This window comes from Poecilia formosa, unplaced genomic scaffold (assembly GCF_000485575.1).
Source record: "Poecilia formosa unplaced genomic scaffold, Poecilia_formosa-5.1.2 Scaffold173, whole genome shotgun sequence".
Classification (NCBI taxonomy): domain Eukaryota; kingdom Metazoa; phylum Chordata; class Actinopteri; order Cyprinodontiformes; family Poeciliidae; genus Poecilia; species Poecilia formosa.
Genome location: NW_006800112.1, coordinates 1,294,105 through 1,318,915, shown reverse-complemented (window position 1 = coordinate 1,318,915; position 24,811 = coordinate 1,294,105). Strand labels below are relative to the sequence as shown.

Here is a 24,811-nt window from a genome sequence, read left to right as displayed (position 1 = left end):
TGAGCCATCTTTCCATCAAACTTTGTCAGCGTGGTGAACCGGATGTAGAGAGACGTTTCCGGCGGCGCAGACACGGTTGCACGTGTGTGTTTTGGGGGCTCCTTGTCGCTTAGGTAGGTGCGGATATGTCCGTAAAGTTTTTTGATATATGTTGTCAGTGTGTGTTTTAGTTTATCTGACAACAGGTAACTTTTATATCCCACAACGCTGATTAAAGTGATAAGTTATTATTTACAGTCCGGAGATAAACAGACAGTAAGGACCGCATGCTTCTTTCCGTGTTTATACCGAGCTATACAGAATTAAACGGATTATTATTTTACTGATTAGAAATGCTTCAGACGTAGTTGAGAGAATTATTTGATTTATTAAACGCGCTGGTCTAAAATCATGTCTGATTACTGTGAAACTGGACCGTGAAGTTACGGTCGTAGTGTCCTGTTACCGGTTTAATAATTAAATTCAGATTGTCAACACGTTATTGTATTGGCTGTACGTTTCTCTTTTTTCCGTCCAGCTGTGAACTAAACCCACTAAGCTGTTCCCCCCTTTCCGAATACATAAAAAAAAAAGAAAAAAGAAAAATCTAGTCAGTTTCACTCCTGGCTTGATAATCAAATGTTAGACTAGGGGAGTTGTGAAGTGGAAGAAATGTGTGTGTGTGTGTGTGTGTGTGTGTGTGTGTGTGTGTGTGTGTGTGTTTATTTCTTACAAAAAGAACTCTGAAATGTGTGGCGTGCATTTGTATTCACTGACCTACAACTTCCAAAACATTCAAATGAAGTGTGTTGAACTGAAGCTCAGTTTTATGTGTCTGTGTGATGATGTTTGTGTCTCCTTCAGATCAGAAGCCATCATGACGTCCTTGGCTCTCCAGCTGAAGAAGCTTGCGCTGCCTCAGAGCGATCCCAACCTGCTGAGACGTAAAGATGTCGCCTCGCTGCTCTTTGATCCCAAAGATGCTGCCACCATGGACAGGAGCACTTTCTATGCACTTGGTGAGCCTGAGCCAGAGCCAGACACGGAACCGCTTCCTGTTCTCCCTCTTAACAACTCCGCTGTTCTCCGCTCTTCTCCAGGCTGCACGGGGCTGGAGGAGCTGCTGGGAATCGAGCCGGCTTTCCTGGAGTTCCATGACACCCTGTTCAGCCCCGCCTCCATGACACTGGAGCGCAGCGTCCAGTCCAAAGAGGTCAACGAGAAGCTGGACGCAGGAATCTCGCTCTTCCTCACGCGGCTCTGCCCGTACTTCTTGCTGAAGCCAGCTCACAAGTGCATTGAGTGGCTGGTTCACCGGTATGTCGCTCTGCTTCACATCACACCTAAGTTAGTCTTTTCCTTGGAGCACACTCCAAACTGTGACTTTTTAACAATTTCTTACAGTTTTTGTTGCTTTTACAACATCACAAATGCATTGAAGTTGTATGTTTATCTACAAATAAAACTGTAGATAAATATATGTTTTTATTTACTTAATCATTGGCATTTTTGGCGGGATTGGTCCTCTTTGGTACTCTTAAAGGTATAGTCCACAATTTTAAGCTTAGGGTGGGATATGGTTTAGTGTTACAAGCTCTAAAGCTTCCAGCAGAGTTTCTGATCGGAACTCTTCGGGTTCTTATCCAACACCTGGTTCTGACCCGTTATCGACTCGCTGATGAGGTAGAGGTTAAGACATTCTGGACTCACGCCTGGCGTTGTGTCGTTCAGCTTCCATGTCCAGCTGTATAACCCCGACAGCCTGCTGGCCTGCGCGCTGCCGTACCACGACACCAACCTGTTCGTCCGAGTCTTGCAGCTGCTGAATCTCAAAGAAGCCACGAACCGCTGGAACTGGCTGCAGTGCTTACAGGTCCGGATCCATCCTCCGACAAGCTCTCTGGTTCTGGTTCTGCTCTGTGCGTATTTAAAACATCTTGATTGTTGCAGAAACCGGGCGTGCCACTCTCTAGAGGGACTCTGATCACACACTGCTACTCAGACCTGAGCTTCATGGACTTCATCTGCACCCTGGTGACGCGGTCCATCCAGGTGACCTCACCGACACGCATCGCCTCCAAAAGAGCAGAGGTTTGTCCTTCCGATATACGACGAGCTCTAACAGGTCTCCGTTCTCCTCTGCAGGCTTACTCTGGACACTCTGAAAGCTTCTCTCAGCTCCGAGTCATCTTCTCTTTCTACGCCTGCACCATCGTCCCCGCTCTGGATGCTGTGGACAAAATCTCTGACACCATCATCGCCAAACTGCTACCATATGTCCAGATGGTAAAAAAAAAACTGAACACACAGTCAAATTTTGCTGCTTTCATTTAAAGAAGTAGCAGAGCTGCATAAGTTTCCATCCTCTTGTTCTTGACATGAGTGTTGTGATGTGGACCGTTTTGTGCTCCAAACATGGATAAATTCATCTGTTTCTGTTACAAGTGGGTGAAAATGTCTGACTGGAACTGTGGTCCTGTGTTAATGATCCGGTCTCAACCAGGTGGCGCTCTTCTGTTCGCTAACTCACACCGTCTGAGGATATAATGTCATTGTTTAAAAAAAATAAGAGGTTAACTGAGATCCGGTCCCGTTTGCTGCCTGGTCGTCTCTTCAGGGTCTCAAGTCGTCCCTGTCAGACTTCAAAGCCGCCACCTACATGATCGTGTGCCAGCTGGCAGTGAAGGTGGTGATGGAGGCCAGTCTGGTCGACAGCCTCGCCGTGCACGTCAGCAAGTCTCTGCGCAAAGAGCCCGTTCTGGCCAAGGAGGGTCTGGGCTGCCTCATCGTGCTGCTGCAGAACCAGAAGCAGGGCTCTGTCAGTCCCAGGTACCAATCAGAGGTGGTTCAGGTGTTGATTGTCATGCTCGGCGCAGGTGTGCTCTCTCCTTAATTCTGTGTTGCTTTTGTGCTTAGGGCGCTCAAGAGTCTGTGCTCGATGCCAGGCCTGGTTTCCACGCTGCAGGTCATGGCGGAGAGCCATGATGTCGGCCCTCTGCTGGGGTACATGCTGCCTCAACTGGTCCGCGGTTTGTTCTGCAGCAGCTCAGGTGAGACTGTGAAAATTTTAGGTGTAGCCATTTCTTAACTGGGATCAGAGTTTAATGGATAATTTCTGCAACAGATGAGAAAGGGGCAGACAGATTCAACGTGCTGGAGTCCATCATGAAATCTGTCCCCATGACCAAAGACTTGGACCGAACCGTGGCTCGGTAAGGCTCCTATTCCTATCCTATTTCCCTGTTTTCATTTTTGCATTTTGGCGTCATGGGTTGTTTTTCTGCTTTAAATATTCAAACTTGTTTTTAAGAATTCAATATATAAACGGTAAATGGACACACACTTATACACCGATATAGGCATGCAACATGAAGCTGGAATCGAACCCACAAACTTCCGTTTACAAAGCGACCGCTCTACCCACAGAGCCACGGTCATCCCATAATTGAATGAGAAAATCTTTTTGTTTCAGATGTTTGGAGGTGTGAACATGATATCTACCATGTATAATAAAAACATATTTTCCCTTCCAAATAAAATATGCTTATTTGTTAAAGTAATTTTCAAAAGTTTTTACTGAAAAATGTTAGTCATATCCCTCCAGAATATTCTTGTATAATGTCATACAATGTCATCATTTAAGTTTCCATTAAACACAACATTAGTACAGAACATTAGCATTAGCTTCCACTAAATACTATCTGTTTGATACCATATCTGTAGATGGAAGATTTAGAACCAGAAGAGACTTCTTCAATCAGACCCTGACCCCTCGGAGGGCTAATTTTTTAGAACTGTCAACATTATTTGACCTGTTTTTGTTTCTACTGCAGTCTCCTCCTGGAAGCGTATCTGAATCAAACCGAGCGCTCTGCTGAGGACATGTCGGCCCTCGACCAGCGCCTGCTGCCTGTGGTCCGACTGTTTGAGTCCAGGTACTGCCGAGCGCTGGACTCCGTCCTCGCTGGTCATGTGATCGACAGCGGCGACCCGCAGCAGAAACGTCTCTTCCACCAGTTCCTGACTCTGTCCATGAGCAGTGGCAAATTCCAGGTTAAAAAAAATAGTCTAAGTTTTTCTCTTTAAAAAAAAAAAAAAAAAACACAGACCAGCGTAGATCATTTCTAATTCTCAACGGAGAGAAAGACTTGTTTTCACTTCCCGTCCGACGATCTCTGTCAGATTTTAGAAGACTCGGACACGTCGCTGCTCCTCAGCCTGAAACACCCGCAGCCTTCGGTCCGAGTGGCGGCCATGGATCATCTGATGAGCATCGTCACGTCTGAGCAGGTACGGCTGGAATGTGTATTAAAAACAAACGGCGAGGAGGATTTCGCGTTAGACGCCTCACCGTCTTGCGTCTCCTTCGGACAGCGGCAGAGCTTGGATGAAACATTCCTGAGAGACGCCGTCGCGGAGCGCCTGAACGACGACGTTCCAGAAGTGGTCACTGCCGCTCTCAGGGTCCTGCAGGTAAGTGGGATAAGTCCCTCTTTGCTCCACCGCTGTTTGGTGCCCCTGCTCACTGTAGTTGTTATTTTTGCAGATGCTGCTGGATGTTTTGGACCCAGAGGATGTGGTGTCATGGCTTCTGTCCCTGCTGCAAAGAGTTCATCCACCAGCTCAGCAGTGGTCAGTGAACTAAACGCATTTATTCCTCCAGAAGGTTTCCCTGTCGGATTATAAAACTTCAGACAGCTGACCACTTAACTCAAATTACTTCGTGGTAAACAATTAGTTTAGTAACTGAGTAATTTGTCAGTTATTCTGACGATTAATCAAGTAATTTAATTCAAAAAAAGTCTCGTTCTGTTGTAGCTAATGTAGAGAAAATACTAGTAAACAACGCACTTAATTTTTTATTAACATTTTTATTAAATACAGTACGATACAAACATCACTTTTAGTCTCAAGTTTGAATTATGATTTTTTTTTCCTAAAGTACAGATGACACTAACTTTTACAAATTAAAAAGCAAATTTAAATTGAGGCATTAGTAAACAATTCATTTTATATTATACTTCACTTTCAGTCTCAAGTTTGAACTATGAGAAGCTTTTAGATGAATCGTTACAGCTCTACTCTGTCGCCTCCCACAGGACGCCTGTGCTGACGGAGGCGGTGCGTTTGCTGTCCGACGCCCGGTTGGGAAAGGGGGACGCTGAGTTTCTGCAGAAAACGGGCTGGAAGCTGTTGCCCTTCCTGGTGATCACCTCGTCCGAGGTGGGAATCGCCCACTCCGTCGCCCGGTCCTCCATCTTCAGCCAGCACCCCCTCACTCTGAGCTGGGCTCAAGGTGACCAACCTGACAACTTCCTGTTTAAAGGTTTTTAAAATTCTTGGACTTTTAACGACAAACGTCTTGTTTGCTTCCCAACAGAGCTCCAGAAGGTGACGAAGAAGAGCGCTCAACCCGACTTCGTAGGCGTGGCCAACCAGCGTCTGGTCGCCACGCTCACCAAGAACCTGACCAGCATGGAGCACTTCTCAAAACGGGATGCTGTGAGTCGCACATCTGAGCGCGGAGCGCGGAGCTCTTCGCGAATCCGCTTTTTCCGACAGGAACGTTCACGGATGCGTTTGTGTCGAGCAGCTGGAGAAACTGGTCCTGCTGGCGGAGCAGCAGCGGGGCGCCGGGCTCGGCGGGAGGCCATCCTTCCTGGTTCTGACCCAGACTCTGCTGCTCAGCCTGGGGGATCTGAGCGAGACGCAGCACCTGCTCACCGCCCAGAGGATCTACACGCTGCTGGAGCCCCAGCTGGACGTGATCCGGAGCGACAACGCCCAGGTGAGTTCTAGCTCACGGGAAGTCCAGTTAGCTGAGCGGAGTCGGCCCACTCTCTCCTCACCGTCGGTAACCTTTGCAAAACTTTTCATTTGTGACGCTGTCGTTTTAAAGATATTAATAAATGTTTCCAGAGGTCATCAAAGGTCAACCAGCCCACCTCTACATTACAAAATCAGTCAAGTTTGGTGTTAGTAAGCCATGCTAAAAATATTTTCGTTACACAAACCAAGACTAAGGAAGTACAGTCAATTTATCATATGATTTATAAGTTTTGTTTGATTTTGTTAGTGTGAGAGTGGAGGGGTTATGAAAACTTTTTGTTTTTAAAATCTTAAAACCATTGACGCAAACAAAACAAAATTGCTGCTGTTGTGGGAAACGTAGACTGCAGTTAGCTCCTCTGTGACATCACAGGAAGTCGGGTGTCCCGTCCCGGTTCCGCCCACCTCCTCCGAAGCCCTGGGCGTCTACCTGAGCCGATGCGAGCAGCAGCCAGGGCAGCGTCTGGATCGGGAGTTCGGCTCGGTTCTGATCGCTCTGCTCAGGCACTTTATCTCCTCTCTCAAGTGTCATGACGCCTCCTTTAAAGGTAAAAAAAAAAAAAAAAAAGGCACTTGTAACATGTGATGTTTGGTGTGATTTAAGAGCTTTGAATAGGCCGATCACATGTCTTTGTTACAGGTGAGACCTGGTGGAACCCAGAGAAGATGGACACCAACACCTGCTGCTACCTGGGCCTGATCTGCCGCCTCTTCAGTGTCATCATCAGCGGCGCCGCAGAGGGCCCGGTCGCCGGCAGCTGCAGGGAGCTGATGAAGCAGCTCGTCCAGGTGAGTCGTGTAGAGCAATATTTCTTCTCCCCAAAATTAAATGGTATTGAACATCTTTCCACGTTGCTCAGTCCCTCCAGGATTTCATGGTTGCTTTTGTGATTTTTTTATTTTTAATTTTTTTTGCAATCAAAATTGCAGATTTTGTGGTGCTAATTTATAAATATTTGCAAAGAAATGTGCAATATGTGCACATATATACTTATGTTGTTAAATGTGACTTTTTCTTTTACACCCCACATCATTCACAGACTATAAAATTGACACAGAGTTGTAAAAGTTGGAAATACTGCCACCCGCAGGTTGGAGGTAGAAGTCGTGTAAACCCAATGGGTTTGACCACATCTGAGGAAAAATTTCCACAAACTCACAGTCATGCGTTAGTTTGAAAAAATGTGGGAGTCTGTTGATTTTGTGTGAATTTCTGCGATCACAAAAAAAAAAAAAAAGAGTCCAATGATTACACATGTCTCCATCAGGTTCATCTACAGGAGCCCATCATACTCTTTAGATTCCTGTGCCTCATCTGGGGATACGGCAGTAACCGCGGAGACCAGCTGGACGTGAAGGTGGGCGCCGTCCTGCAGACCAGAGCGCTGTACATGGGCCGGGCTCTGATGGAGGTCCAGCCGGCCTCCATCCTGAACGAGCTGGCAGCTCCGGACTCACCAGGTGAGGAGCGGTTGCTCTGCAGGTCTGATGTTTTTGGGGTTTCTCTACTGGGACTTCAACTGCTCTCTTTGTGTCTCCTTGCCCCAGTCGTCATGTCCTTGGTATGCTGTCTCAGATCTCCGGTTCAGGAAGTCCGGAGGGCCGCCCTCAGCACCTTGCAGACCCTATCGGGAGCCAGCAGCTCCCCCTTCCGCCCAATCATAGAGAGGCTGCAGAAAACCTCAGAGGAGATCATCACTGACGCGTCGTATCTGAGCACGGTGAGCTTTTCCGTCTCTAAACGCGGCATGCTCAGGATTCGTACAAGATCCTTGAAAACTTGACAAGGATTTTCAAGGTTTGGAACGTGCTGTATTTCTGTATGTAGTCCTTGAAGGTGCTTGGTATTGTTAACTGAAATAAAGCTGAAATAATCTTCTGGGAGGAAAGACTCCTCACTGAAAGTCAAGTTATTATTGTGTTATGACATTTAAAGTGAACAGAAAGGTCATTTACCTTAGCAAAAATGGATTTGTTCAGCGTAACAAACATTTGTTATTTCTAATTGCTCAGTGAGTTCTTGATCTCTGTGACCGAAATAAAGGTGGTTTTAGGTTTTAGACGTTAAAATTAGTTGAAATGTGAGGATTATTTCTTTGCTGTACGAGTGTTTTGTTCTCAGACCAGTCAGGTGTACAGGGTGTGTGTGAGAGATTTTTCAAAACGTTTTCCCTATCGTAAGACATTAATAATAACAGTAACAGATGCATATAACAGTGCATAAAACCATGTGGTCCCTGGAAAAGTTTGAAAACTTACCTTGAAAATGCCTGAAAAGTGCGTTTGTGGGGAAAAGTGTGCGATCAGTCTGAACCTGCTCCTTTACTTGTCTAAATCAGTAATGAGTATTTGTCACCTTCAGGTTCTCGGCGTTCTTCATGACGAGTCTTCGTCCGGCAAAGCGAAGTCGCGACAGGGGAAGCTGCAGGACGCGCTGCAGCAGCTGCTGAACTCCCGCTGCCCGACGTACACCGCCAGCACCCTGCTGGAGGCCCTAAGCTCCGTCAACGGAAAGGTGCGAATGTTTCCCACGCCCTTTGTTTTATTTAGTTTTAATTTAATATCGTTTTATTTCACGTAGTTCTTATTTCCCGATCTTCCAGTCCGTCCTCTCCACCCTGCTTCCCACTCTGGAGCATCTCCTGGTGCAGACTTGCCCCGACACGCCGTCCCTGCTGCAGTCCGAAACCCAGCTTCTTCGGCTCGTGCTTGGGAAGTTCAACGAGGCGTCGGCGCCCCTGCTGGCCGAGGACGAGAACTGCATGGATCTGTTCGTTAGAGCTCTGAAGTTGGACACCTGTCAGATCTTCGCTCTGGAACAGGTTGGGGGCCAGAACACTGCTGAATCCAAATTTCTCAGTTTGCTGAGACGGAAGACCATCGTGATTTTATTTGACGGTTTTATAGTTGAAAACTATATTCAAACCGAGTTTTATTCAAACCAAATAAAACAAGAATTTAAAAATCGTTCAATGTCCGTGTCTCCAGATCACAAAGCCGTTCTTCTCGGCCCTCGGAGACGAGAAGGCGCAGCAGAAGCTCCTGTCGGTGATGTTCGACCTGCTGGCGGAGGGCCGCAGCACGCTGGTGGCCAACACGGTCGGCAGCGTCTTCAAAGCGGTGAGAAAATCTAAAGGAAAAAGAAAAGTTAAAGCCGGCGTTCCGTTAAAAACTTTCAACGGTCGACGCTTTACCCATGTTTTTTAACAGATCGCCATCGATGCTCAGCTGGTCGCCAACGAGCTCGCTCCTCCAGACAGACCAAAAGTCAGCGTCACGGTCCAACAAACCCGCAGGAGCAGAATGGCTCAGAGGTACTCACCGTTTCTCTTCCTCACGTCAAGCGGGGTCCCCGTTTTTTTTTTTCACACCATTATGATTAAATTAACATGACGACCGTGGAGATCCATTCCAGTATTTAATGCCTTTTGATCTTATTTCAACCTGTTTTTATAGTAGATGCTTCATGTTGTGGGGCACCACAGAGCTGTCTGTTTGGACCTCTGTTTTTTGACTTCAGAGCTGCTTTACTGAGTTTTTTTTTTTTTTTTGGTCTGGTCAGGAAACCTCAGGAGAGTGACAGTGTGTCTCCAGAGGGGGGCGCTGTGCCGTGGCAGAGAGTCACACTGATTCTGGAACTGCTGCAGCACAAGAAGAAGCTGAAGAGAGCCCAGGTGTTGGTGCCTGTTCTCTTCTCTCTTCTTTCCAGGTAACAAATAGCTGCTTCCTGTTTCGTGTTTTTAAATCATCATGAAATAAAATCTTTTAAGCAGAGCTCAAAATCTCCTTAGACCCCTTTTTCCAAATAGCAACAAATCTGGATAGGATGGAAAATGAACCAACGAATGATTACATCGAGCCTGTTTTACATTCTAGGGGAAATTTTTACATGTTTATTATGTTTTTATTGTATCTGAAAGTAGTCCTATGTTAATTCTTTTGCCAGCTAGCAACAAAGTTACCAGTTTGATTAAATAAGTCGCGCAATTTGTAAATAACTAGTGATAGAAATGCTGACATTGTTGGTATATTTCAAGTAAATTTTGTATTCCTACCTGAAAATGACTGTTTCGATTTATTTGGGTTCAGATTCCAGCTGATTCGTATGAAATAGAACAGGAGATGAAACTGAAATTGCTTGAAAATAAAACTTCAGGCTGTTGCATTTGGTTCCTGAAAAAATCGAGTAAACAACCAAAACCTAACGGGTAGAGTTTGACGAAAGGGGGGCGGAAATGGCACGCCCCTTCGCCAGGCTCTGATTGGTTACTTTATTGGTCTCGCCAGGAGCCTGGAGCCAAGTGCAGCCGATCAGACAAACATGGAGTACACCAAGCAGATGCTCCTCAGCTGCCTGCTAAACGTCTGCAACAGGCTGTCGCCCGACGGAGGCCCTCCAGCTGCAGGTGAGGAGGAGGAGGAAAAGGAGGCGGAGCTTCCAGTTTCCTGTCTGAACACGAGCTCACGTTTTGAATCTGTTCTCCGCAGACATCTTGGACGAAGAGAAGTTCAGCGTGGAGCTGGTGGTCCAGGTCATCAGGTCGTCCGACATGCCCCAGACTCACCACCACGCCCTGCTGCTGCTGGGCGCCACCGCCGCCATCTTCCCCGTAAGCTCCGCCTCCTCTGACAGGCGCATACCTGTGTAAATAAAGAACGTAAGAGAGCTTCCCGTGTCATTTCCCCCCCACCCCTGCAGGAGAAAGTCCTCCACAACATCATGCCCATCTTTACCTTCATGGGAGCCAACATCCTGCGGCTGGACGACGCCTACAGCTTCAGAGTGATCGAGAAGACGATGCAGACGGTCGTCCCGGCTTTGGTCCGGGTGAGCTCGGTTAATTTACAGCGGAGATCGCCGCCGCCATTCCGCCGGCAGGAACGAAGAACCGAGTCTAACGCGGCGCTGATCTCTTCCCCTCGCAGGCCCACCGCCTCTCTGACGGCTCGTCCGCCCCCGTCATGGTTGCCGTGGTGACGAGGATCATGCACGTGTTCGCCGACGCGCTGCCTCACGTGCCCGAGCACCGGCGCCTGCCGGTCCTCGAGCAGCTGTTGACCGCGCTGGGCCCCGCCCACTTCCTGTGGATCCTTGTGCTGCTGCTGCTGAAGCTGCACGCCATGCAGAGTGGCGGCGCCGGCGACAAGGTGACGCAGGCTCCCTCCGTTAACTTTAGGGAGATGTTCTGTGTGAGTTCCTGGATTTTTAAATGGGGTGTTTTTGTTTTTGTTTTGTTTTCCCGTGCAGGATGCAGCTCTGGAGAGCGACATGGACTTCTGGGTCTCCCTGTGCTGTCAGTTCGAGGTGAACCAGCAGCTCAACTCCCTCATCAGCATCCTCAACTTTCTGCTGCAGCTGCCAGACGATAAGGACGAAGGTGAGACCCAGGGAATTACAAAATCTGCTCCTGACCACGTCACTTCGGAATAATAATTCCTGTAGGCCTGAAACTAATTAATTGATTGGTTGTGATTAATTGACAACATTGGGAATTAGCTTAGCAATTGACCTATCATTAATTAGAGTGCATGGACTCAAAAAGAGGCCATTTGCTGAAAGGAAAACATGTTTAGAACAGGAATAAAGCCAAATCTGTACAGAAACGATTTGGCTTTATTACATGTTGCTTTTAAGGTAAAAAAAAAAAAAAACCTTCTTTGTCTGCAGATGTCTTCTACACAGAACTCCTTAAGTGCCGTAGTTTTAGCTTTATCTGGTTCAAATTCAAACAGAAAGAAACATGCCAGCCCTACATTGTTTTTGCTGTTAAGTCGAGCAGAAAAGCCTGAGCTTTTCAGATGTTGGCATTTGAAGTATTTGTTGTGTTGCAGCCGCAGCGAAGCCGGCGGTTCGCCGGCGAGCAGCCAAGAAGAAAGAGGGCGAGCCGGAGGAAAAGACGGAGGACCTGATCTTCAGCGTGGAGACTCACAGCGGCAAAGAGCTGCGGCACTTTAAGTTCCTCTGCGTGTCCTTCATGGCTCAGCTGCTCGGCTCCAGCAGCTTCATCCAGAAGGTGGGAAGGAAGAATCCGCCGCCGCAGACGGGGAAGTCGGCATTTCTAAAACTTCCTTTCTGCTTTCAGGTCTCGGAGGAAGGCGACGACGGCAAAGCTTCTCTGCAGCAACTGCAGCAGATGTGGGTACCTCTCGGGAACACAAGTGGGAACGCCAGCTGGAACGCTTCTCTGAGTACATTTGTGTGTGTGTGTGTGTGTGTGTGTGTGTCGCAGGCTGCTGGAGAAGATCCTGCGCTACATCCACTCTGTGGCTCGCTGCGTGGAGGACAATGCCGACAAGCCCACCGCCAAGTTCTGGAGAGTTCTGCTCAACAAGGCCTACGAAGTCCTGGACAAGGTCAGCGTCACGATAAAGACCTTCCCTCAGGGTTCAGACCTCAGAAATGCTTAACATTTCAATTAGGTATTTTCACGGTTTGGAGATTTCCGGATAAGGTGCTTCATATTCAAACTGCTGGGTTCGATTAGGATCTTTACACACACCTAACGTGTGTTCGCGTGTGTGAACCCTGCTCCCTTTAACACCCCAACTCCCCTCCAGGTGAACGCCCTGCTGCCCACAGACACCTTCATCACGGTGATGAAGGGGCTGATGGGAAACGAGTTGCCGTCGGTGCGGAGGAAGGCCATGGAGCTCCTTAACAACAAGCTGCACCACCGCACGCAGTGGGACGAGCAGCAGGTAACGTTTCCCGGTGTTGCCATCAAAACCCGTTGTCAATTATAACTTAGTTTGAACTTGCGTTAGACCCTTAAAAGACAAGCATCGATTAAAGCAGAAAACAAACCTTCCAGAGACTAAATGATGCAGAGAAGGTCTGGGGAAGTTTTTTTTATTTTTTATTACACATTGAAAGCGTCAAATAAAACCAATTAATACACATACATTGTACAATCACAGAGCAGAAAAAGCCACTAACACTGCAACAGAGTTTCATTTACAATTATTGGAACTAAAACTGATTGATTTTAGTGTACTGACAATCAGAGGTCCAATAAAACTGCTACTCTGGCAATTAATTCATAAATTTCTTGTTCTGACCCCGGAGTTTCTTTGCGCTCGTCTCAGGTGGCGTCGCTCCTACAGCTGACCTCTGACCTGCTGAGCATCGTCGGGAAGAGTCCCAGCAAGTCGTCCGAGGAGGCGGAGCAGGCCATCAACCGGCAGACGGCGCTCTACAGCCTCAAGCTGCTCTGTCGCACTTTTGGCTCCGCCCACAAAGACGTCTTCGTCCCCGTCCTGCAGCAGGCCGTGGACATCGTCACGGCGACGGCGGAGGACAAGAACGTGACGGGCAGCGCCCTGCTCTGCATCGCCGAGGTGGTCAGCGCGCTCAAGACCCTCGCCATCGCTCAGTTACCCAGGTAACGGGGTCGCGCCAACAGGCCGGCTCGGTGTTTCTCCAGCCCGCCGCTCACTCTCGCCGCCCTTCGCCCCCGGCAGGTTGATGCCCGCTGTCCTGCACATGCTCAACGACAAGAAGGAGCTGCTGACCAACGAGATCTACCTGCTCAGCGCCGTCACGGCCCTGCAGCGTGTCACCGAGACGCTGGTGCACTTCGTCAGCCCATACCTGCAGGACATCGTGTTTCAGGTATGTCGCCCGGAGCCTGGCCGTCCCGATTGGACCAGTGACCTTCACCTTCCTACTTCCTGTTTCTGCAGGTGTGCCGCTTGACCCGCTTCACAGAGAGCTTGTCTTCTTCAACCTCATCGTCGTCATCGCCACGTTCCCAGCTCTGCCTTCGTCTGTCGTCCCTGAGGAACACGTTGGCCACCAACCTGCCCCCCAGGGTCCTGCTGCCCACCGTATCCAGGTGTTACAGCTGCATGGTGGAGGACAGGAAGGTGAGTGGCTCAACACTTTTTTTTCCTTTTGTTCAGTGAGAAATCTAGAAAATATTTCGGCTTTTCCAATAAAAAATTTGTTGTTTTTGTTTTTTTAATTGAGAAAAAAAAATTAAATAAATTTCATAAATACAAAGAAAAAACTAGGAATAGGACACAGAATGTGAAATAAAGTGTGCCAGGGGCTTCTACAAAAAAATATTGGTACAAAAAAAAAAAAAATTTTCCGGCTGCATTTGTATTTTTTTTTCCCATGAAAATCAAAAATTAAATGCTCAAACTTTATAGTGAAAATTTAGCATCAGGGTTACAAATGATAAAGTTACTACATGTTACAACTTACAGCTGGGTTCTACTGTTTTAATACATTTAATCATTTATTATATTCTGAACTCTTCACATCATTTTTTTTCCACTGTGAGAGTTTGTTTTGTTCCAACAGAAAGCAGCTGAAGATAGAGAAATAACATCTTGTCGATAGATCATTTTGATGTCTTTACAAGTGGAAGAACAAACAAACTTTGCCAACAGTGGATAAAAAGTTTCATCTCTGTGCTGCTCCGTTTCCCTGCAGGGCCAGCTGGCGGCGCTGATGAGCATCCTACAGGAGCACATCGGCCACATGGAGCGAGAGCAGCTCAGCGCCCACCAATCAGAACTCACCACTTTCTTCCTGACTTCCCTGGACTTCCGGGCCGAACACTGCCAGGTGAGCTGAAGCAGAATCGGTTCCCCACGGACCCGACTCGGGTCAGTTCGGACCTGACTGGCTCTCCTCCTCGCATCAGGGCGACCTGGAGAAGGCGTGGCAGGTCGAGGGCGGAGTCATCGACTGTCTGATCGCCATGGTGATGAAGCTGTCGGAAGTCACGTTCAGGCCGCTCTTCTTCAAGGTGACGTTCGCGTCGATCCTGAGGTTCGACCAGCATTTTCTGCGGAAGCAGAAATCGACTGAGGCCGTTTGTTTGTCTGCCGCAGCTCTTCGATTGGACTAAATCGGACAGCAGAGACCGTCTGCTGACGTTTTACCGCCTCTGCGACCGCATCGCCGAGCGCCTCAAGGGACTCTTCGTGCTTTTCGCGGGAAACCTGGTGAAGCCTCTGGCAGACGTGCTGAGACAGACCAACAGCTCTAAAACAGGTTCCTGATCCAGACAGAAAACATGACTTACTTTTATTAAAATATAATCATCTTTTCACACTTGAACTAATTTATTTCTCTATATGAGGTAAACTGTCTCTTGTAATAGATAGAATAAACTTTACTGTTCAGAATTAAATAGTAACATATTTTTATTTTTCTCTGATTGAACTTTAATAATAGGTTAAAAGTGTATTTTATTCACTATGCCTTTTTTTTTTACATTTAAATTTAGGATGTTTTGTTTTTTCAGTTGTATGGCATGATGTCACTGTAGCTGTTATCACAAAAGATTTAGTTAAATATTCCTAATTTGATTATATTCATAGAAAGTTTGGGGCTGGGCAATATGGCTTAACGTTATAAGCATAAAATTAGGACTTTATTCTTCTAATATTGCAACTTTTTTCTGATAAATAAGAATCAAAACACTAAAATCGTACCCTGGCCCTAATATTCCGTTATAAAGTTGATCTGAATTCAAAGTCCAAATAATTAGAAGCTGTAAAATATGCTACCAAGGGCGCGCTGACATCACTCTGAACTACGGAAACAAAAGGAGCACATTGGTGATAAAAAAAAAATAAAAATTTCCATAACTAAAATCTAAAACTTTGATTTATTGATAAAATCCATTTATCAGCTATCCCTAATTTAATAGAATATGTATCACTTTATTTGTAAGACATAACAGTAATTACAATTTCTATTATCTATTGGCAGCTGACGTATTTCAATTTTTTTAAAACAGTTTTTTATTCTTAGTTTAGGAATTGTTTTGAACATTTCACTTTTATTTTGCCAGTTTTTATGAGCTACAAATTTCAGGCTTTAGCAATAATGTAATAATAATCGTTTTATAAATGTTTTGCACCTGGTAGATGACGCTGACCTTTGACCTCCCGTCTCTTCCAGATGAGCTCGTCTTTGACTCGGATCGCTCGGAGGAGAAGAACTGCCTGCTGCTTCGGTTGGTGCTCGACGTTCTCCAGAAGATCTCCATGTACGACACGCAGAAGTTCCTGAGCCGAGAGCGGGCCGACGCCCTGCTGGGCCCGCTGGTGGACCAGGTGAGACGCAGCTCCACGTTCCAAAGCTCGGAACCTGAACGAACGCGATCCGAAGGTTCCCCATTACGTGTCTCTGTGTGCAGCTGGAGAACGCCCTGGGCGGGCCGCAGGTCTACCAGAACCGGGTCGTCCAGCATCTGGTTCCCTGCGTGGGTCAGTTCGCCGTGGCGATGGCCGACGACTCTCAGTGGAAAACCCTCAACTATCAGATCCTGCTCAAGACGAGACACAGCGACTCCAAGGTGAGCTCAACTTTGAGTTCCGCCTGCGAGTAACGGATATTTTAGTCATGGATTAAGCGATACGCCAGTTGATTGATCGATTAATCAATCGATTCTTCAAGTCAAGAACTGATTCATCACCATTAATCGTTTCATCCCTGACCACCGCCTTCCAGGCTGTTGATCCTGAATCCGAATATCCTCTCTTCGTCTGCAGGTGCGCTTCTCCTCCCTCCTCATGCTGATGGAGCTGGCGTCCAGACTGAAGGAAAACTACGTGGTTCTGCTGCCCGAGACCATCCCGTTCCTGGCCGAGCTCATGGAGGGTGAGGACTCGCATAATTGACTTGGTTCTCAGTTGGTCTCCGCTTAAAAATCAGGGTCATTTCAGTGTAAGCTTCCTGTGTGTGTGTGTTTCTGCTGATATCGTGATTAATGGCGTGTGCATCCGTTTGCTTTGCAGATGAATGTGAGGAAGTGGAGCAACAGGTCCAGAAGGTCATCCAGGAGATGGAGAACATCTTGGGAGAGCCACTGCAGAGCTACTTCTAGTCCGATACAATACCACATGGAACACGTTTCAAAGAGCGACACGGGAAACACCGTTTTCCCCTCCAACTGATCCTCTGAAAGTAAAATATTAGTTTTTATACGAGGAAAATAAACGTTTTGATTGAAATCACGTTTGTCTGCTTCCATTTTTAACAATGACGAGGAAACTGAGCGTAACATTTAAACCGTAATGCAGCGACTAACTTGCAGGCGTTGCTATGGAGTCCAGTGAGCAGTGGTGACGCCTGCTCGGTATAGTTTTCCAGTTTGGTGGGAACATGAGTTGGAATCTTTGTTTTTGTTGTAGTTGTTTTTTCTTAGGGGGTTTCTGATGTAATGGAAAATTTTAGAATGTGCACCTCATCCCCTCTTCTGCTTTAGGTATTTCTGCATAGTCTTATCATGAGATTGGTCAAGCTGCTCTCAACACCTCTGCAGTGTCATGTAACAGCAGGGGAGAGCTCCTTGTTCCTGGAGACTATCTAAGTGTTACTTCCCCAACGTAGAACTTATCTGCCTCTTTAGCATGAAAGAACAACCCCCCTTTCCTTAACAATAGACAAATGGCCGGACCATCTGTGTTGGGCTCCACAGAATCCCTGGTACATCACAATCAGGGATTCACACCTATAGTTCAATCTAGTCTCAAATGGCTGACCAGAACCTAGAAAAGGAAGGCAGAGTCACTGTTTCTTCTCATCCAGACTCTTGTTAAAGAGCCACAACACTGGCTTAATAAAAACCCATTGTTCACTTCTCAAATCCAGTTTAAACCCTTGCTGGCATTTGAAAGGTTGGCACTGCGTTAACCTTTCAACCAGAAAATGGATGGACATCCATCCATTTTCTTTACATCCTTGTCCCTTAGTGGGGCCGGGAGGGGTGCTGGTGCCCATCTCCAGCTAACGTTCCGGGTGAGAAGTGGGGTCACCCTGGACAGGTCGCCAGTCTGTCGCAGGGCAACACAGAGACTCACAAGACAAACAACCATGCACACTCACACCGAGGGGCAGTTTGGAGAGGCCAATTAACCTGACAGTCATGTTTTTGGACTGTGGGAGGAAACCGGAGTACCCGGAGAAAACCAACACATGCACAGGGAGAACATGCAAACTGGATATTTACTAATAATACAGTCCCACTTCAAAGCGAAACCCTCCCAACCCCCCAAAAAAGAAACAGTTTCTTTGTTTAAAAAAAAAAAAAAAACATTTGCATGATTTTGGGCCCAAAGTGTTTTTTGCAATTTGTGTAGGAAAATGTCCTTTTCATTTGTAGATCACGTTATAACTGGGGAGGGATGCTCTGTGTTCTCACAATGTGTTTTCTGCTGTTCAGAATCAGAAAATTCCCAAGCTTGCCACCAAGAAGCAACTTGTGTATTTTCTGGGTATGACCTTTTGTTGCAGAAATTTTATCTTAACGACTCAATCTTTGAACCCCCCCTAGGAATCCTCGTTCATGGTGAGGGCCTGTATGCTTTTGACTTGGGTTCTTGTACCCCTGAAGCTGCAAAACAAACAAAAAAACAACTTGATTTTGCCTCTTCTGGCATTGTTGGTTGCAGCCTGCTCACCCTTGTTGTTCTTTATTTAGCTTCAATCACCTTTTTGGAGCAAAAAACCTCATCATTTGGCAGCGCATTGGCCCAGAGACATATTTGTCCTCTTGGACATCACCAGCAACACTCGAGCACAGTATAGTTTCAATTGTTGCGATACTTCTCCCCACACCCGAACATAGAGACCCTAACTGTTGTGGTGCTGCTGCTTTTGAGCAGATTTGCACTTCCAGGACTGTCATTTCATTTCCGATTCACTCTTCAAAACCCTGATCTTGTTCCCTATGAAGGATGTCTCTGCCTCTTGTGATACTACCACTTTAAAAAAGAAAAGAGAGAAAGGAATGATTTTCACATGGCATTCTGACCTTTGGTTCTCAGTGCCTCTTTACTTCTCTGTGCAAATGGCTGAAGTTATTTCTCTTGTTGAAGCTTGCAAACTTTCCACAGTCATGATAATCTGCAGTTTCATGTTATCCATTTAGAGTTGTGCATTTTTTTTAAATCACTGGAAAATGGAAGAGTAGATTCTAATGCAAAAGAAACAGCCAGAGCCCCTTTAGCCTAACCCCCTGCTGCTTTGTGTCCTTTACAGTCCTTTGTTTCCACAGGTGAGAAGTTGTCTGTAGCAGATTTCAGGCGCAGCTGTCTCAGATGGTGTGAAGATGCCCTGATGTTGAACTATTTTTTCCTTAACCATTTCTTTTTTTTTATTTTACCAAATGGACACACATTTGTAGTTCCCTTTTAAGGGAACAGGCCGCTCCCCTCCACTGCCGTTTGTGACGATGCAATGTTATCCTACTGTAAAACCTCTCCACTGTTTTTTAAGTCATATATAGGCTGTGAAAGCTGCACACTCGACCCCTGCGACTTGACGATGGTGAAGAAGAAACCTTAGCGAACACTGGTGACTTGGCAAGGAACTTTCCAAGGGCTTTTTGTGACTCAGGCTGCTGAAGGAGCCATCTGGATCCATACAAGCCAGTGCAGATGACCTCCAACCCGACGTCAGCCATCCTGATTACAGCAAGAGAGTAGGTAGTGAAAAACTTCACTCCAACGGTGTGTTCGAGTGCTAGAAACCTCTGACAGCACAGAAAGAAGAGATCCGGAAAAGATCCCTTTCGACACCCTGCCAGATCCCAAGAAGAGCTGTCGGCAGGAGCTCATTTGCAAGGCCTGCACAAGCTTCATCAGCGTCATCTTCCTTCAATGAGGGCTGTGGTTGCTGCTGCCACTGCTCCTGCCAGAGACATGCTCCAATTTTCATGAAACAAAGATACTTGCTTTTCTGAGAATGGAAAACAAATTGTCAGTAGTTTTCTTGCATGGTTTCAAACCCCCTCTCCTGGGCACCTCAAGAAAGAAAGGGGGGGGGGGGGGAAAGCTATCTATGCTGGCTTATTGTGACTGATCTTCAACCTGTAATGACTTACTTTATCTGAGTCTTCTTTGTGAAGTACATACAATTGTGTATTGACATTTTCATGTATTATCTCAATTTTCATGATCTTTTGTGTGGTTAATATGAACAATGTTTATCATAATCAAAAGAAGGGAATGTAATGGAAAATTTTATAATGTGCACCTCATCCCCTCTTCTGCTTTAGGTATTTCTGCATAGTCTTATCATGAGATTGGTCAAGCTGCTCTCAAGACCTCTGCAGTGTCAGCAGGGGAGAGCTCCTTGTTCCTGAAGACTATCTAAGTGTTACTTCCCCAACATAGAACTTATCTGCCTCTTTAGCATGAAAGAACAACCCCCTTTCCTTAACAATAGACAAATTGCCGGACCATCTGTGTTGGGCTCCACAGAATCCCTGGTACATCACAATCAGGGATTCATAGTTCGGTCAAGTCTCTCTTCTCTGACCAGAACTTATAAAAGGAAGCCAGATCCACTGTTAGTCAGAGCAGACTTGACAGACTCCTTTGACTCTGTATTTCTGTCACTATTTTACAACAACTTTTTATTTCTAACAGACAACGTACGTACAAGGTTTCCGTAGCGATGGTCTATGAATAAAACTGAGGTTTTATCATCCTCTGAATTCAGGTTACACTTCAACGGTTTAATAATTTTAACTCATAATTCTGACTTTGTCCTTAGTTTTGCTGATCTGTTTTCTGACAATGAATTTCAAATCTTTTTGTGATGCCATATGATCAAAAACTTGAATAGTTTATAGTGGAAATAAGCTACCCTAATAGCTTGGAAAATGAGCTCATAGTCAGCAAATTGAATAAATTCATGCTTAGAATAGTTTGAAAAAAAAATTGGGTTTGAAATTTAACAATTTAACAAGAGTGTGACATCTGTGTCACAAACTATCTTTGTCTTCGTCGTATTGTATTTGCAGAAACACGACCGAGTTTGCGCTTTTAGCAGCAAACTTTATTGACGTATAATTCTCCGGTAACCTTGTCAACAGGAGTCTAGGCAGTTAGGAGAAAGTTAATAGTTCAAGAACACTGAATGTACTTTATACGCTTTGTACCTGGGGAAACTTTCATCTTAGTAAGTGTTTTTTTTTTTAAGATACTTAGACGTTTTTTATTTGGTGGATAAATGCAGAGCAGTGTACATAACTTTCGGGTGTAGCATGAAGAGGAGTGTAATGTATTTCTCTTAATATTTCAGTTACAGAAACGTTTTTAGCGTACCATTAAGGTGTGTGCGCGTGTTAGCTAGTGATGTATTTCCCCTTCTGACGCCTAAAAATCTCAATTTTACATGACGACGTTTAGAACGTTCGTTAATTAAATGAGATTGTGACGCGCTTGTTACGTCAGAGCGGTCAAGCCCCCTGGAGTCTCCTCCTGTCCCTCTGACGTCATACAGAGTTTATGAGCAGCTCGCGGGGTTCCGCACCCACCATCCGTCTGTCGGCATGAAGGGCGCGCGCACCCTGCAGCAGCTCTCGCTAACCGTGAAGCGGAGCCTTCATCATCATCCTCCTCCTCCTCTGCAGCGTTCCGTGGGAATTATCGGAGCGCCTTTCTCCAAGGGCCAGGTGAGAGCGCGTGCACTGGACAGGAGATTGTGTGTCTATTGACCAATGCGTGTAGTGAACCTCCGCGTGTGTTGCAGTCCAAGGATGGAGTGGAGTGCGCCCCGAACAAGTTACGAGCAGCAGGACTCCTGGACCGTCTACGGCAACAGGGTGAGAACTTTAAATATTAGAAAAATGGAGTGCTAAAAAGCACAATTATTATATTTATTTCTCGCTAATTAGCTAAAGATTCATAAAACATTCGATTAATATAATATAATATAATATAACAACAACACACAACTAAGCATGACGGCACGCGATTAAATCTTGACAGTAACACTACAATTTATGTTTAACTTAAATATTTACACAAACTTAATAAGTTTATGAATTCTTCCAAGCAAATTCATCAATGTTTCTTGGTTGGAAATAATAATAATAATAATAATAAACAATAAAAACAAGGTTTTATACAGAAAAATCCTATATCTTTATTATTAATTAATTTGATTTTAAAATGTTACTTATTGCATTTTTGTAATTTTTACTTTATTATTTAATTATACTTTTATTTACATTAATTTCCCTCTCACCTCCTGTTAGGTCCTTTTGTTATGTGTTTCTAAAACTCATCTTAGTGTTATTAATGTGAACATGTAAATATTACAGCTTCGCCTCCTGTGAGGTTAAACTTCTCTGTGAGGTTGAGTTCTGCTTTAACGCCTGCTGAGTTTAGGTTCAAGGTGAAATCAGATTGAAACTCCAGGAAAGTGAGTTCACTGTCCTTAGTGCTGATGGCGACATGGGTTGTCCTGTTTATATTCCTGTTATAGACAAACAGACGGCACCAGTGCAAAAAAAAAAAAAAAAAATTCTGATGACTTGTCCCCAGATTTTTGTTTCACAATTTTTTTTCATACCCAAAAACATTTTCCAAGAAAAAACCCCCAAAACTGATCCATCTGAAAGTTGCCTGTTAAACAACACCTTTTTGTGACAGTGAGGCTCTGATTATATACAACAACATAAATATTGTGACGCAATTACAAGTCAGATGTATGGGGTTCCATTAGGTTCAGCAAGAATGTGAAACATCTGAGTCCAAAATTTGAAGTTAGAGCTACAGTTTGGAGTAACAAGGAAGTTATTAACTGGTAAAAAGAAAAAAAAAATCCTCCCAGGTTTTGGTTAGTCTGCTGGAACATTTCAAACTCTGACCTCCATTCTCCGGTAAAATACTGAGTAACAGATGAATGTACAGTTTCACATCAGTCAGTGAATGCATCACTGTTTAAAGTAAACGTTTACAGTCATTCCAACGTTAATGTTTTCCCCAGGTACCTGTACCGAACCACACGCAGCCTTTGATTTTCATTGTTTCTTCTGCTGATACTCATCCTGTTGAGGAGCTACAGAGGTCCTTTGTGAGAGGATGTTTAAACTGAAACCAAAAGACCTCCGGGGAGGACACTGAGCCCTGAACAGATGTGTCCTCTGATAGACATGTCCTCATATGATATGTCCTCAAAAGTTCAGTGTGACCGTCTAATGTTGACTCATTTCATACTGTTTATCCTCTGTTTACAGGAAACAGATCTGTGCTAATGTTCGCACAAAAGGAAACCGTTCTGAGAAGCAAATTCTCAACGTGACATGAATATTCAGAACACTTGATTCCTTCAGGTGACAAGAGAACCCGATGTTGACTCTGTGTGCTTAGGCTGTGCCGTGAAGGACTATGGGAACCTGACGTTTGAGAACGTTGCACTTGACGAGCCGGTCAATGGGTCAAAAAGTGTCCGGACGGTGGGAAGTGCCAACCAGAGGCTGTCGGAGGCGGTGAAGGCAGTGAAGAGGGATGGGCACACCGCCGTGATCCTTGGAGGAGACCACAGGTCAGCTCATAGAAACAATCGAGAGCAGAACCACATCAGAACACAGCCAGTGGCTCAGAAGATTTTCATGAATTAAAATTAATTATTGTATGATCTAGTGTTTATTAGTGACCAGTTCCAATTGATTATGCAAACTAATCAACATACTTTAAGAGTTAATGTGTATTTTCATCTTCATGCATCAAGACTTGGTCTACAATTCTTTAGATATGTCTGTATAGGACAGTTTGATGGTGAAACTCACTGTGGAAATGAAACACGCACATGCAATTAAAGGAGGTAACTTTTGAAACTATTAGTAGTGATTTTATTATTATATGTTGTTTCTCTTGAAAGAAAATATAAATGGTTTTGAAGGATTGAATTGATCCCATAGGGTTGCTAAAACTGTTTTCCGTCCTCAGTCTCGCCATTGGCTCCATCCACGGTCACACCGCAGCCGTCGGACCAGTGAGCGTCGTTTGGGTCGATGCCCACGCCGACATCAACACGCCGCTGACCTCAAACACAGGAAACATCCATGGGCAGCCCATGTCGTACCTCCTGTACGAGTTGCAGTCAAAGGTGAGCGTAGCCCTCCCCGTCCATCCGAAATCACACCCGCAACACAGAATGCTTCAGATGTTCTTCTTCTTCACCTCAGCTCCCCCCGTTACCAAACTTCTCCTGGATGAAGCCCTGTGTGTCGTCCCGGGATCTCGTCTACATCGGCCTGAGAGACGTGGATCCGGCGGAGCAGTGAGTACGGCTGCCAGAACGTCGGGAATTTAACTTAAAACACGTCTCTAAAACCTCAAGTCTTTCCCTTTACAGCTACATTATGAAGTTGTTGGCGGTGAAGGTGTTCTCCATGACACAGGTGGATCAGCTGGGCATGGCCAGAGTTATGGAGGAGACTTGCGATTACCTGTGGGACAGGTGAGTCTCACCTTGTGGACTTTCAGGCTCAGATGATCAGTGTCACCTGCAGGAATTGTCTGCGGATTTCTGTTCAAGTAGGAGTAGGAACCAAAACTACAGCACCATGTGGTACTGTCAGATAGTAACAGGATGTTTCTATTCTGCAAACTAAATGTAAGGAGAGCAACAGGAAGTCAGGTGACCCTATTTGTGATTTCAAAAACTGTTTTCATTTATTTTTTCTCTGGGTTTTGTGTTTGAAGAACAAAGAAACCGATCCACCTGAGCTATGACATTGACGCCATCGACCCTTCCATTACCCCAGCAACAGGAACACCTGCGGTAGGAGGGCTCACCTACAGAGAGGGGGTTTACATCACAGAGTACCTCTATCAGACAGGTACAAGCAGTGCTTGCTGCCACCTATAGACAGCAACAGTAACTCCACACATCAGTCCCTGTTGCATCACAGCACCTAACAGAACCAGTTGGTCCTCAGGTCTGCTCTCGGCTGTGGACATGGTGGAGGTGAACCCTCTGAGGGGACGAACGGAGGACGACGTCCACTCTACCGTCAGCACGGCGGTTGACCTGCTGCTCGGATGTTTCGGACGTCGTCGGGAAGGAAACCACCTGCCAGATTATTCCCTGCCAGAGCCGTAACAAGGACAATTCCTGTCTGTCTGCCAGGAGCCCGAACGCATCACACCAAGAAATCCTTCACTATGAATGCAACTGCTGCTATGAGGCCTCGAGGTGGTCATCTTCCAGTTTTAAAAACTCAATCAGTTCACTCAA

The 24,811-nt window shown here is 45.7% G+C and overlaps 2 protein-coding genes across 3 annotated transcripts; both read left to right on the top strand.

The window, feature by feature from the left end:
- The first annotated feature begins 24 nt into the window (after nt 1-24).
- heatr1 (HEAT repeat containing 1) lies at nt 25-16,790 on the top strand. Its single transcript, XM_007565240.2, has 44 exons — nt 25-113; nt 844-998; nt 1,080-1,296; nt 1,711-1,852; nt 1,930-2,031; nt 2,125-2,265; nt 2,597-2,808; nt 2,896-3,029; nt 3,104-3,191; nt 3,813-4,032; nt 4,162-4,269; nt 4,354-4,452; nt 4,526-4,611; nt 5,079-5,275; nt 5,360-5,481; nt 5,573-5,767; nt 6,182-6,356; nt 6,449-6,597; nt 7,077-7,269; nt 7,357-7,529; nt 8,171-8,323; nt 8,412-8,630; nt 8,797-8,928; nt 9,019-9,122; nt 9,371-9,517; nt 10,096-10,214; nt 10,297-10,418; nt 10,508-10,636; nt 10,735-10,956; nt 11,057-11,186; nt 11,641-11,822; nt 11,892-11,944; nt 12,039-12,162; nt 12,367-12,507; nt 12,895-13,190; nt 13,270-13,420; nt 13,492-13,674; nt 14,249-14,383; nt 14,463-14,567; nt 14,653-14,815; nt 15,731-15,885; nt 15,969-16,127; nt 16,324-16,432; nt 16,570-16,790. The coding sequence occupies exons 2-44, from the start codon at nt 857-859 to the stop codon at nt 16,656-16,658; spliced, it is 6,417 nt and encodes a 2,138-aa protein (XP_007565302.1). The 5' UTR covers nt 25-113; nt 844-856; the 3' UTR covers nt 16,659-16,790.
- On the top strand, nt 11,755-24,811 carry arg1 (arginase 1). Of its 2 annotated transcripts, XM_016678075.1 has the most exons (9): nt 11,755-11,761; nt 21,094-21,236; nt 21,314-21,386; nt 22,939-23,113; nt 23,518-23,677; nt 23,757-23,851; nt 23,927-24,031; nt 24,277-24,413; nt 24,513-24,811. In XM_016678075.1, the coding sequence occupies exons 2-9, from the start codon at nt 21,114-21,116 to the stop codon at nt 24,674-24,676; spliced, it is 1,032 nt and encodes a 343-aa protein (XP_016533561.1). In that variant the 5' UTR covers nt 11,755-11,761; nt 21,094-21,113; the 3' UTR covers nt 24,677-24,811. The 2 variants fall into 2 exon arrangements, with proteins under 2 accessions (XP_016533561.1, XP_007565301.1); XM_007565239.2 differs by lacking the exon at nt 11,755-11,761 and having other exon boundaries at nt 20,696-21,236.

Excerpts from the sequence above, each read along its gene's own strand:
- heatr1 (XM_007565240.2), top strand. The coding sequence starts at position 857 with ATGACGTCCTTGGCTCTCCAGCTGAAGAAGCTTGCGCTGCCTCAGAGC. Across the intron at positions 999-1,079 it reads GAGCACTTTCTATGCACTTG|GCTGCACGGGGCTGGAGGAG; the intron begins GTGAGCCTGAGC and ends GCTCTTCTCCAG. Across the intron at positions 4,270-4,353 it reads GCATCGTCACGTCTGAGCAG|CGGCAGAGCTTGGATGAAAC; the intron begins GTACGGCTGGAA and ends TCCTTCGGACAG.
- arg1 (XM_016678075.1), top strand. The coding sequence starts at position 21,114 with ATGAAGGGCGCGCGCACCCTGCAGCAGCTCTCGCTAACCGTGAAGCGG. Across the intron at positions 21,237-21,313 it reads CGCCTTTCTCCAAGGGCCAG|TCCAAGGATGGAGTGGAGTG; the intron begins GTGAGAGCGCGT and ends CGTGTGTTGCAG. Across the intron at positions 23,114-23,517 it reads ATCCTTGGAGGAGACCACAG|TCTCGCCATTGGCTCCATCC; the intron begins GTCAGCTCATAG and ends TTCCGTCCTCAG.